Source organism: Hypomesus nipponensis, chromosome 1 (genome assembly GCF_054491055.1).
Source record: "Hypomesus nipponensis isolate SF chromosome 1, ASM5449105v1, whole genome shotgun sequence".
Classification (NCBI taxonomy): Eukaryota; Metazoa; Chordata; class Actinopteri; order Osmeriformes; family Osmeridae; genus Hypomesus; species Hypomesus nipponensis.
Window position 1 is genome coordinate 8,386,069 of NC_140361.1, and position 12,809 is coordinate 8,398,877.

At 52.7% G+C, this 12,809-nt stretch overlaps 1 protein-coding gene across 1 annotated transcript in view; it reads right to left on the bottom strand.

Annotated features, from left to right (window-relative positions):
• Window positions 1-6,567: 6,567 nt before the first annotated feature.
• The window catches only part of LOC146302376 (protein diaphanous homolog 1-like), a 30,667-nt gene continuing 24,425 nt past the window's right edge, over window positions 6,568-12,809 (bottom strand). Inside the window, exons 16-18 of the mRNA XM_084698126.1 lie at window positions 10,562-11,089; window positions 9,158-9,278; window positions 6,568-6,605 (exon numbers count right to left, since the gene is read on the bottom strand). Of these exons, the coding sequence (XP_084554252.1) occupies window positions 6,568-6,605; window positions 9,158-9,278; window positions 10,562-11,089 (687 nt within the window). The remainder of the gene's footprint in view (window positions 6,606-9,157; window positions 9,279-10,561; window positions 11,090-12,809) is intronic.

Genomic DNA, 12,809 nt, shown 5'->3' on the forward strand with positions numbered 1-12,809 from the left:
GACCTAGCTGGTGTCAGTGATAGGACTACCGCCTCCTCTGACATGAACGACTGCAGCCGCTGGGTTCTAGGATCTGGGTCTCAACAGTCTCCTCCACCCTTCTGGTACCTGGAACACGGGCTGCTCTGTCTGTGATAGTGTCTGTCTGAACAATGGACTCCAACCACAACGAACGGACAGGAAAGATGGAAGGTGGGAGGAAAGACAGAGAGATGGAGAGAAAGATGGAGAGTAGAAAGAAAGAGAGAAGGACGTTGAGGAAGTGCAACGTAAGAGTGGAAGACGGAGAGAAGGAAAGTGGAGATGTAATGACATGTGGTGGGGGGGGGCTGAAGAGAGAGGACACGGAAAGGGAGGAGAAGGTGGGGATGATGAAACAATGGAGAGGAAGAGGGGGATGAATGGCATGGCTTCCTGCCTCCTGCAGGGCTGGGTGCTGCTGCTGCTGCTGGAGGTGCCATGCAGTATTAACCAGCTGGGGTCCGGGGGGCTCAGTGGAGAATAACACTCTGACTCACAGACAGGCAGACACACAGACAGGCAGACAGGCAGGAGAGGAAGCCAGGTGAGGGGCAGACAGAGCTTGGGGTATGTCATGGAGGCTGATGATCTAGGTGGACTGTGACAGAACACAGGGTCTACACCTGACATACCAGGGACTGGGCACTGTTTAAAGGAGAGCTACAGAGAGGGAGAAAGAGAGGGGCACGGAGAGAGATCATGTGGAGAAAGAGGGAGAGATGCTGTGGAGAAAGAAATGGAGTGGGAAGATGGAGAAGCGCCAGAGGAGAGCAAAACGGTGTCAGGAGGATGAGGTGCGAAGATGCCTGCTGTGACGCGCTCCCCTCCAGTCTCTCCTTCCATCTCTCTCTCTCTCTCCATTCTCCCATTTCTCCGGGGAGCGAGAGGAGAGAAACGAGAGGATGACACAGAGGGTATAAGACAGAGAGAAGGAGGCATTGGTCCCAACTTGCCCTGTGACTTCCTTACATGAAATGCCTGCACACACACACCCACGCACCTCCCTGCCTGTCACAGTGTGTGTGTTCCACAGGCTAACAGTGTCTCAGATGTAAAGGAACATTCATACACAGGAAGCTGTCACAACAAGAGCCTTCAACCTGGCCACCCTCCCTCCCTCCCTCCCTCCCTCCCTCCCTCCCTCCCTCCCTCCCTCCCTCCCTCCCTCCCTCCCTCCCTCCCTCCCTCCCTCCCTCCCTCCCTCCCTCCCTCCCTCCCTCCCTCCCTCCCTCCCTCCCTCCCTCCCTCCCTCCCTCCCTCCCTCCCTCCCTCCCTCCCTCCCTCCCTCCCTCCCTCCCTCCCTCCCTCCCTCCCTCCCGTCTGCCTCCATTATCTTCATCTTTCCTTCAACCTCCATCTATTCCCCATCTCCCTCATTCTATCACTCGTCCTTTCTTATTCCTCCTCTCATTCAATCTGTCCTCTGTCACAATGGTTTTTCCCTCCAAGTCCACTCCTCTCTCCGTCCCCACCCCCCAAATCTCTCAAAACATCCCTGCGGCTCTCTGCCCCGGATCCTTCTATCCATTTCCCCTCCAGCTCTTCATCTTTTCACTTTCCCCTCAATCTCATCCCCCTCCCCCCCTCATCCCTCTCTCCATCGACCTGCCAGACATGGTGGTAAAGTTGCCTCTCTGGGCTGTTACGGGACCAGCATGCACACACAGGTGCACCATCCTTCATTCAGTCTCCATTAAAGTCTCTTTCTCTGTGGGGTTTAAACTGAACACACGGTTAGATGCTCACATTATTGCTGTTCAGACTGACAAGGGCTGGAAAGGATAATGGACACACACTCCAGGTGTGAGACATGCGCCGAAACACACACACACACACACTTCCTAAAACAAAACGGATCTCGGGGGTAGACTTGACACTGAAGGTAACACACACGCACGCACAGACACACACACGCTCCTGTTGCCGAGGTTCACCCATTAGTTGATCCTGGTGGATGGAGTGATGATCGCATGGGGAACAGAGAGATGAAGGGAAGGAGAGGGAGAGGTGGAGGGGGAAAAGGGCCATGCATTATTGAACAGACAGAGTGAAGTTTTTAGGGATAAATGTAAAAGCGTGGTTAGGGACAACCTCCCCCCCCCTCACCCACCTCTCCCTCCACCCTTCCTCCTCCTCTCCATCACTCCCTTGTGAGGACTGGCTACATCTCTTATTCAGCAGGGAGGTTAAAAATTCAAAGCTTATGGGGGGGTGGGGGCGGGGGGCGGGGGCGGGAACGAGCGTACCTGAAAATTGACAAAATGAACGAATGTCTTTAGGGACTTTCTCAAGTGCTAATCTGGAGACGCCGAGCACTTTGATTAGGACCCGGGGGAGGGGGGATGGAGAGAGTGATGAAGGGTAGGGGGGAGGAGAACGGGGAAAGGAAATGGGAGGGAGGGAGGGAGCACATTTCCATGCTGCGCGGGCGAGCGGTGGGCATCAGCGTGGTGAAAAATGCAGGTGCCTGCAGGGCGAACCAGTACGTCTCATCTGGAACACGACACACACACTGGTACTGAGTAATGGAGCAGGGCTGGACACACACATACACAGGGTAAGTAGTAACAAAAGAGGGTGAAACGAGACAGACACACACACACACACTAAGGCCAGTTTTTTAAAGGTTGCAAATTAAGGTCAGAGCGGTGCATGGCCTACCACACCAACCTCAGTAAATACCACGTCTGGCTTAAATGCCACTGGGCCACAAAGCAGTGAGTACTAGAGAGCTGCCTGGGGGCAGCACGCACACACATGCAGGCATACGTGCTCAGACCATACTGTGGGCTTGGAGAGTGGGTTTGCCAGCTTGACTCCAGAACGCCTTAGCTCTTATGGAGAGATGGTCTGGTCTGGTTTCACCATTGGCTGAAGGCTAAACTTCCTGGACTGGTAAGAGTCACAATGCGCACCGAACACGCTCTTCCTCTCCCGTGTCTCTGTAGCCCCCGTTCCTCTTCCCCTCTCTCTCTCCCACCTGCGAGGAGCACGGCGGAGAAGGGAGGGAGCACAGGGAGCCAGAGCAGAAGGAGGGCGAGGGAGGGCTGATGCTGCTATCTTGTCATCATCATCCCCTTTGAAGATTTCCTTCTCTTTTTCCAATTTGTATATATTTATTTATTTTCCTTATTCCCTGCCATTGGTGGCATCAAAGTTGATGGCGAGGCCATGAATGTGTGTGTGTGTGATCCCCTGGGGACACAGGCTTATAATGAGGGAGACAAACAGTGGAGGTGTTGGAAGGGGAGGAGGGGGGGGGGGGCTGCCACTAGCGCCAGGCGGGGCATCGGGGCAGGCCACCTCCGTCTCTCCGACTTCCTGCCTGCTTACACCTCTGACTGCCTCTTTCTTCTCCTCTCTCCCGCTCCCTCGTTCCTTCTCGATTCACTTGCTTCTAAACATAGGATGCGGAGAGCGCAAACGCGGGCGTCGGGTCTGTCTCGCGTGAAACCTGCCCCACCGTCACTAAGACACCCTTGACACACTTACACACCACACACACAAACACACAGAAGTGAAAAACAGGTTTAGAGAAAGACAGGAGGAGGCGGAAGAGAATCAGCCGATGACAGAGCAGGGAGAGATAGAGGAAGAGAGTGGGCGGAGGTGTGGGGGTGTGCATACATCTCTCTCTCCCTTCATCCCTCCATCCCTCGCTCTATGTCTTTCTAAAGCCAGATGCTAATGCGGCCTAGCTCTGTGAAAGAGGCGCTGGGGATGGTAAACAGTGTGTACTTAGCATCCGTAACGAGCTTTCAAACACATTACTCCATCCAGCTAATTAAGCACACACACACGCGCACACACACACACGCGCTGTGTCTGTCGTGAGGGCGAGAGAGCTGGGAGACCAGATGGGTGCTGGGACAAGCTCTATGGTCGCCAGCAAAAGAGCGAGGGAGCGAGAGAGGGACAGAGAGGAGGAGGAAAAGAGAGACAGAGAGGGAGAGGAGACGGGGGGAAGCGGGAGGAGGAGAGGAGTGCGGCCGCTGGAAAGCGGGATAATCTCCGGGAAGAGAAAAGGCGAGGAGAGATTAAGCGCACAGTGGGATCTGGGCTGCTGTGGTGGCGTCGAGGACGGTGACGGCGGCGGCAAGCAGCGAGGAGGGTACACTTCATTAGCATGAGAAACAGACGGAGTGAGAGGAGGTGGAGAGAGAGAGAGGAGAAATGGGGAGAGAGGAGAGAGGGGAGGAGGAGAGATGAGGAGAGATGAGGAGAGACAGGAGGAGAGATGAGGAGAGATGAGGAGAGAGGGGAGAGAGAGGAGAGATGAGGAGAGATGGGAGAGAGAGGAGAGATGAGGAGAGATGAGTAGAGACAGGAGGAGAGAGAGGAGGAGGAGAGAGAGGAGAGAGAGAAGAGAGAGAGGAGAGATGAGGAGAGAGCATGAGGAGGAGAGAGAGGAGAGATGAGGAGAGAGCATGAGGAGGAGAGAGAGGAGAGATAAGGAGAGAGAGAATGAGGAGAGGAGAGATGAGGAGAGAGGAGAGATGGTGAGAGAGAGGACAGATGGTGAGAGAGAGGAGAGAGATGAAGAGAGAGAGAGGAGAGATGGAACAGAGGTGCACGCGTGTACGTCTGTGCGTGTGTATAAGCCCTGGCGTTTGGCAGGAAGCGTGGCAAGCTCGCTGATGTGTTTCAACCTGATAAGGGCCTGATGAATGGGCGCCGCTGTCGAGGCGATGGATCGCCGTAACGAGCCGATGAATGAGGAAGTGCTCTTTGTGTGTTTCCCCGCCGCGCGCTTTGCCTATCGTGGCTTAAGGACAGCGGCCTGCGTTCAGAGCCTGGCTAATGCAGCGCTAATGTAGGGCTTAGAAGCTGCCCATAGATAATCTAGAGACTTGGGAAACATAAACACAAACACAGAGGCATGTATCCTATATACCTGCATAAATTGTTCTTATCTTTTATCCCTTTCTCAAAAAATAAGCTACAACTGGGTGGCACAAAGGCACACATACACACACACACACACCAGAGATAGAATCCAATACTTACTATAGTAATTCTTTAAGAGGAAATGTAGGGGGTTTGAGACATTAGTGGATAAATGGCCATATGGAGGGAAGAAAGAGAGAGAAAGAGAGGGAGCATGTGAAGGAGAAAAGTGTTTTTCTCCAGCATTAGTGACCTATGCATTAACCTGCCTCTCTCTTTCCCAGCCCGGCCCTGAACACAACATGATTTATTAACAAGCCTGAGCACTGTGTTCCACACACACTCTCACTTTCTTTCGGTTGAACTCTTAAAACACAGCGAGTCCATGCCCATTGGAAAACTGAACACGTGCAAAGATCAAAACAAACACACACTAAATTTACAAGACAAGTAAAAGTCTGGCCTAAATGTGTAATCCTCATTTAGAAGCAGGTTTTACAAACTGTTTAAAGGGACTGGAGACAGTCGAAGACCACAAACATCTAAACAAACACACACACACAAAGATACATACACAGGCTTCCATTGCTACAACACTATCGCATGAACAAATGTTTTCTTAAGACTCCGATGGGAATAACAGAGAAAACAAACAAGCAGCTGGTAGGAGTGAGAGAGGATGACGAGAGAGAGGAACATAAAAAACGCCTGGCGCGCTGACAGACAGGTTCTCCACCTAGCTCTCCCATGGTGGGTTCTGGCGCATCGCTCACAAACGTCAAACTAGAGTAATTGGAGAAGTCTACGGGCTGCAACAAATATCTCCATCTCCCGCCTGTGGAAACGCACTACTGGACCACCACCTCACCTTTGACCTCCAGTCAGAACACCCATGCAGGCGTACTAAACCAAGTTTAACAGTAGGGGGAGTTCATAAGGAGCTGTTTTGGCTTGCGGGGTGAGGGCAGGCGAGGTGGAGTGTGTGTGTGTGTGTCCTGATCTGTTGAGGCTACATCATTAAAACTAGGGAAGGGCACACTGCCCTCACTACATAAACTCTGGCTGGAGAGAGAGAGAGAGAGAGAGAGAGAGAGAGAGAGAGAGAGAGAGACAGAGAGACATAGAGACAGAGAGACAGAGAGAGAGAGAGAGAGAGAGAGAGAGAGAGAGAGAGAGAGAGAGAGTGGACATTCAGATACACACACACATACAGGATGAGAAATTGATTTCTGCAGAACACGACAAGATCAAAAGGCTCATTATAATTGGTGTGTAAATGCTGAAGATCACCCCCCAGCCCAACACACACACACAAATACAGCCTGTTTATAAATATACAGCATATATTAGGGTCCTGTGCTGATCAGCTTGACTACTGCTCTCAGGGGGATGTAGGACGGTAACCATGGCGGCTTGGTTGCCGTGGTAATGAAGTAGGTCGCTGTATTTGCAGCGACGCAGAGAGGTGAGGGGGTGTTGCCTCCACCGTCTGGCGGGGTGTCACCGAGCGCACTCCGTAGGGGAAAGAGCGATCTCCACGGAGACGGAAATGAGGCCGCAAAGAGGAGAGGAGTAAAGAGAAGGAGAGAGCAAGAGGACGAGACGGTGACGAGCAGATGAGGAGAGGAGACAGGAGAAGAGAAGGAAAGTCAGAGTTTGCTAGATGGACAAGGGCAATGAGGGACAGTGAGGGGACACTGAGGGACAGTGAGGGGACAGTGAGGGACAGGGAGGGGACAGTGAGGGACAGGGAGAGGACAGGGAGGGGACAGTGAGGGGACAGTGAGGGGACAGTGAGGGGACAGTGAGGGGACAGGGAGGGGACAGGGAGGGGACAGGGAGGGGACATTGAGGGGACAGTGAGGGGACAGTGAGGGGACAGGGAGGGGACAGGGAGGGGACAGTGAGGGGGAGGTGAGGAGACAGGGAGGGGACAGGGAGGGGACAGTGAGGGGACAGGGAGGGGACAGGGAGGGGGAGGTGAGGAGACAGGGAGGGGACAGTGAAGGGACAGTGAGGGGACAGGGAGGGACAGAGAGGGGACAGGGAGGGGACAGTGAGTGTCGGAGAGTGAACATAATTATCAGCATCATATTAAGAGGATTTATTTGCTCCTGGCCTTTTTTTCTCTCTTTCTCCACATGAATCACCCCCTTTCCCAAACCCTCCCGCTCTCCCTACGCTCATATATCTCATCCCTCCTTTTCTGCTTCTCCTCCTTCGCTCCCTCCATCCCTTTCTCTGTTTTGCTAATTGGGTTGAGGTGCAGACTTCAAAAGGCCCCTGCTATCAAACAGTGTGCTGGCGTGTGCTAGAAACGGAAGCACGGGACAGGGCAAAAATACAACAGAAAAGGAAAACAGCCTAGGAGAGGGAAGGGGGTGGAGGAAAGATAGGAAGAGAGAGACGGAGGCAACAAAATATCAAAGGAGAAAGTGGACAACAATGATTTGGGGTAAGGAAATTAAAAGCCGAAATTATAGAGCGAATCACACACTTCAGGGAGAATTTCGACATAAGGCTAGCACACAGTCCTTGAACTGATTTGGAATACTAACTATACACACACGTTTCATTAACTGCAAATGTAATAATAAAACTTAAATAATATACTGTATATATACTGTAAACACACAGAGAAAGAGGGGAAAAAAAGAGAGATTGACACAGACAAAGAAAGAGAGAGCAAGAGAGAACATGAAAGAGAGCAAGAGAGAGAAAGAGCAAGAGAGAGAGAGAGAGCAAGAAAGAAAGAGAGAGCAAGAGAGAGAGAGACAAAGCAAGAGAGAGAGCAAGAGAGAGCAAGAGAGACATGAGAGAGCATGAGAGAGCATGAGAGAGAGAGAGACAGAGAGAGAGCGAGGGAGAGAGCAGCAGAGGCATGGACAGCCAGAGGGCCCGTCGCGTTCTATCAGGGCTGGACTCAGCCACCGAGTCTGCGAGGTCATCACCCCGCGACCCTGCCTAGAGGGCTGGAAGTGTGTATGTGCATGGATCTTTCCAGAAGATTTGTGTGTGTGTGTGCAGGCTGTGCTTGTGGACAGCAGTGGAGGAAAGAGAGGGGTCAGAGGTCACATCTAGCTAGCGGTGACCAAGAGAGGGGGAGGAAGAGGAGTGCAGATGAAATAGCTGGTCCAAAAGGAGCGAGGGAGGAGGGGAGGGATGGAGGAGGGGGGAGGGGAGGGGAGGGAGGGCCCGTGGTGGAGGAATGCTGTCTGAGATGTGACCTGGGCCTTGGGCGCTCTAGCAAAGAGGATGCGATGGAAGGGTTCAAAGGTCATTATGCATAACGAGGGCTGGCTGCTTAACGCGGTGCACTTCTCACACGAGCACACACACACAATTGGGGGGGAAATAAAGGCCCATACACACAAAGGGAACGCAGCAACACAAGCACGACATACCTGCATACAATCACCTAGCAAATGCCTTCTTGACATCTCTCACACACTGTACACACCACAGCAAAACACACACACACACACGACACAACAGACAGAGGTAGACAGACAAGTCAATGAAAAGGCCAGCATGCGTTCACAGTCAGATTTCAGAAAAGGTTATCAGACATCAAAAAGGACAGCTGTGTCTCGACCAATCACAAGGGAGAGCTGGGCCCCCGCTAACGAATCACAGACTGACAGCCGGGCCTTGAGCACACCGTACAGGTGGGACAGCTGCCAACCTTGACATTTCACTGACTTGGACAGCGAACAACCTGAGTGTGTGTGTGTGTGTGTTTCATTTGGTGTATAGGTATGATGGACTGTGCCAGAACACGTGAGTTGTGATTGCATCTGAGCTGAAGGTCGAATGGAGGCACTTGCATGCGCACACACACACACACGCACATGTTGTCCCTGAGTTTGTCATGTCCTCCTGGATGTAATATGAATATGGAGTAGCCAAGCAGAAGGTTCAGTGACACTGGGACAAGGTGACAGAGAAGGGGGTGGACAGGTGTGTGTGTGTGCGTATGACAGTGCTCTTAGCCAGGACAGCAGGTGGCTAGTCACAAGGCATCAGTGACCTCTCCCATATCCACCCCTCCCTCCCCCCTCCCTCCCCCCTCCACCCCTCCCTCCACCCCTCCCTCCAAGGGCGTGACTCTTACCTTTGGAGGCTGAGGGATGAGTGGAATGGATGTGATGAGAGAGAAAAAACACACACGTAATTATTATGGATAAATAACAGATCAATATCACTAACCAAAGAGGAACGGTAATTGCATGCACACACAAACACAAACACTCACTCTTGGTCTGAGAGGAGAAGGCCAGTGTGAGTTTGGCAAACAGTTCGTTGCTCTCGTAGCGACCCTCCTTGGCTTTGGTCCAGATACTGTTCTCTGAGAGATCCTCAGGCGCAATCTGAGAGAGAGAGGGTGTGAGAGAGAGACAGAGAGTGAGGGTGTGAGAGAGACACAAGGAGAGAGAGAGGGTGTGAGAGAGAGAGAGAGGGTGTGAGAGAGAGAGAGAGAGAGAGAGAGAGAGACAAACACAGGATAAGTTGGAGAGGGAGGGTAAGAGAGAGAGCGAGTGAGAGAAAGCGAGGAAGAGTTCCATGATCTCTCTCACACAACAGGAAGAGGATTCCCACCCTAGTCCAGGAGAGCAGGAGAGAGGAACCTTGGGAGTATACAGTGGCCTGCTTCCTTCCTTAGCTCCTTCCCTTGCTCCTTTCCTAGCTCCTTCCCTCCTCCGTTTATTGAGCCTTCTCCTTGCCTGACTACTGCACCTGACTCTTTCTTCATTCCAAGCGCAACTAAACACTGCACAATTCACTTTGCTCTCTCTCCTCTTTCTGGCTTTGGTTTCCTCATCAAGGAGAGGGATGGGAGAGAAAGTGAAACAGAGGGAGGGGGGTGGAGAGCATCAGAGGAGGGGTAGTAACTTCACAGATATGAGGCTTTCATTACCCAGCAAGCCTTGGGGATGGGGGGTAGAGGGATAGTGTGTGGGTGTGTGTGTGTGTGTGTGTGTAAGGGGAGTGGGGTGGAGGGGCGGGGAGTATAGGGGGCTGAAGGACCGAGAGGAGAGAAAAAAAATGTTAATTTAAATTACAAAAGAATGCTGTCCTTTCTAGCAGCAATTTAATTATCTTTCACCAGCACAGTTAAAAGAAGCCGGCTTATTAAAAAGCAATTTGTGTGACACCCTCGTCAGAGGGCTCTCACCAAGCAGGGTATGAGTGGTATGAACACAGAGGAGAGGGGGGAGAGAGAGAGAGAGAGAGAGAAAGAGAAAGAGAAAGAGAGAGAGAGAGAGAAAGAGAGGGAGAAAGAGAGAGAGAGAGAGAGAGAGACAGAGAGAGAGAGAGAGTGAGAGAGAGAGAGGGGAGACAGGGAGAGGGGAACAGAGAGGGAGGGAGAGAGACTAAACGCTGATGAACTTGACGGCAGCCATTAAACAGTAGCTCTAGGCTAAAGAGAGACAGAGGGCCGTTTTGATGTTTTAACCATCGCAGATGAGAGAGAGGAGGAGAACATGAAGCACAAAGTCATGAAAGAGACATGAGCGCACGCGCACACACACACAGAGTTATATGGGGTCAGGGTTTTACCGCTCAGGCACACTCACACAGACAGACAACGGGTCGGGAGGAATTCTAAGTGAGATCTTTCAGAACCTGCAGACCAACAACACTCCCTCACCTTGCTCCAGTTGGCTCTCTTCAGCTGCACCTCAGGCTTGTACTCCTTCTTGGGCTCCAGGCCATAGGGCAGAGGGGGGGGCACGGGGGCAGTCCAGACCCCCATACCTGGCGGAGGGGGGGGCATCCCAGGCATGCCAGGGGGTGGAGGGGGAGGGGGGGGCATCCCAGGCATGCCAGGGGGTGGAGGGGGAGGGGGGGGCATCCCAGGCATGCCAGGGGGTGGAGGGGGGGGAGGGGGAGGCGGGGGGCCGGCCATGCCCGGCAGGGGTGGAGGGGGTGGGGGGGCGGGCATGCCTGGTAGAGGGGGCGGTGGTGGGGGAGGGGGCATGGTCTGGCCTGGAAGCGGAGGGGGAGGCGGCGGAGGCGGGGGGCCGCCTGAGGGTTGGCCAGGGAGAGGGGGTGCGGGAGGGGGAGGGGGGAGGCCGGCTTGGCCGGGTGGTGGGGGCACGCCAGGGGTGGGAACGGGCACGGTCACCGTGACGACTCGGGCCTTGGCTTCCTCCAGGTCCTTAGACAGCTTCTCAATCTAGAGAGAGAGAAAGAGTGAGAGAGGGAGGGGGAGAGAGAGAGAGAGAGAAGGAGGGGGAGAGAGAGAGAGAGAGAGAGAGAGAGAGAGAGAGAGAGAGAGAGAGAGAGAGAGAGAGAGAGAGAGAGAGAAGAGAAGAGAGAGAGAGATAGGGTGTGGGAGGGAGGGCGCAAGGGAGCAAGAGAGTGATGGAATAAGTAAAGAAAAAGTTACACAACTCACGCCTGAACCAAATGATTAGAGAGAGAAGTTGGAACAGCAGGATGATTTGATGAGTGTGCGTGGGCGGCATGATATTCACATGCTTGCTCGGAGCTAATAGGACTAATGAGAAAGTAAAGCTAAGATATCCATGCCCAGAAGGAGAACTTCTGCCCAAGTGGTGTTTGTCAGCATTTGTATATGGGTCTACCTGTGTGTGTGTGTGTGTGTGTGCTTTGGTGGATATATATATTCTTTCCACATGTGTGCATGTGCTTCAGCGTTGCATGTCTGTGTGTGTGTGTGTGTGTACCTGACAGACAGACAGACAGACAGACAGACAGACAGAGGATGTGTCTGTCAACTTGGCTGTTTCTGAGAGTGCTGCCACATGAAGGGCCGCTGGCAGAGCTCCATGACAAGGGAGGGAGGTGGGGTGGGGGGGAAACCATCTCTACGTGTGTGAACACTTTGATGGACGCAGACCCCCCTCTAACAGTAGAGGGAAGAGAGGCATCGCTGTGTGAGGGACGCTGTTTGATGGCTGCTTGATGTTGGGACTCGTGTGTGTGTGTGTGTGTGTGTGTGTGTGTGTGTGTGTGAAGGGCGATGAGAGGATTTTGCTGGCGTCGGCCTGCTCTGGAACAGGGTCTCTGAGTGTGAGTAAGCCTGTCTGTCAGAGAGACACACAGTCCACATCACCTACTATGCATAATATGGCTACACACACACACACTAACAACACAGTCTCACACACATACAATGATGCGTAGTGACTGTCCGGGCCGTGTGTGTGTGTGTGTGTGTGTGTATGTGTGGTGCATGTTCCCGGTGACAGTTTGAGACCAGGTCCAGCTGGTTAACCAGCAGAACACTGACAGCTCCACCCTTCTCTTCCTCCTCCTCTCTCTCCTTCCTCCCTTCCACTCATCTCTTCTCTCCTCTTGTACCTCCCGACATTCTTTCACTGCGACTTGTTCAAGTTGCAGTCTTATTGGGTGAGGTAGGAGCTAAAGGGGGCCTGTCCTACCTGGACCTGGATGTGTTATCTGTCACTGTTATCTGTCACTGTTATCTGTCACTGTTATCTGTCACTGTTATCTGTCACTGTTATCTGTCACTGTTATCTGTCACTGTTATCTGTCACTACTTGCATACATTTAAACTGTTGGGGTGTTTGTGAGCGTCATGTGTGTATGTAGCTGGGTCAGAGGTGTGTGTGTGTGTGCGTGTGGTTAGGTGTGTGTATAGATGTTTCAGGTGTGTATATATGGGTCAGGTGTGTGTATACCGGGGTCAGGTGTGTGTATAGATGGGTCAGGTGTGTGTATATATGGGTCAGGTGTGTGTATAGATGGGTCAGCTGTGTGTATAGATCGGTCAGGTGTGTGTATAGATGGGTCAGCTGTGTGTATAGATGGGTCAGCTGTGTGTATAGATCGGTCAGGTGTGTGTATAGATGGGTCAGCTGTGTGTATAGATGGGTCAGCTGTGTGTATAGATCGGTCAGGTGTGTGTA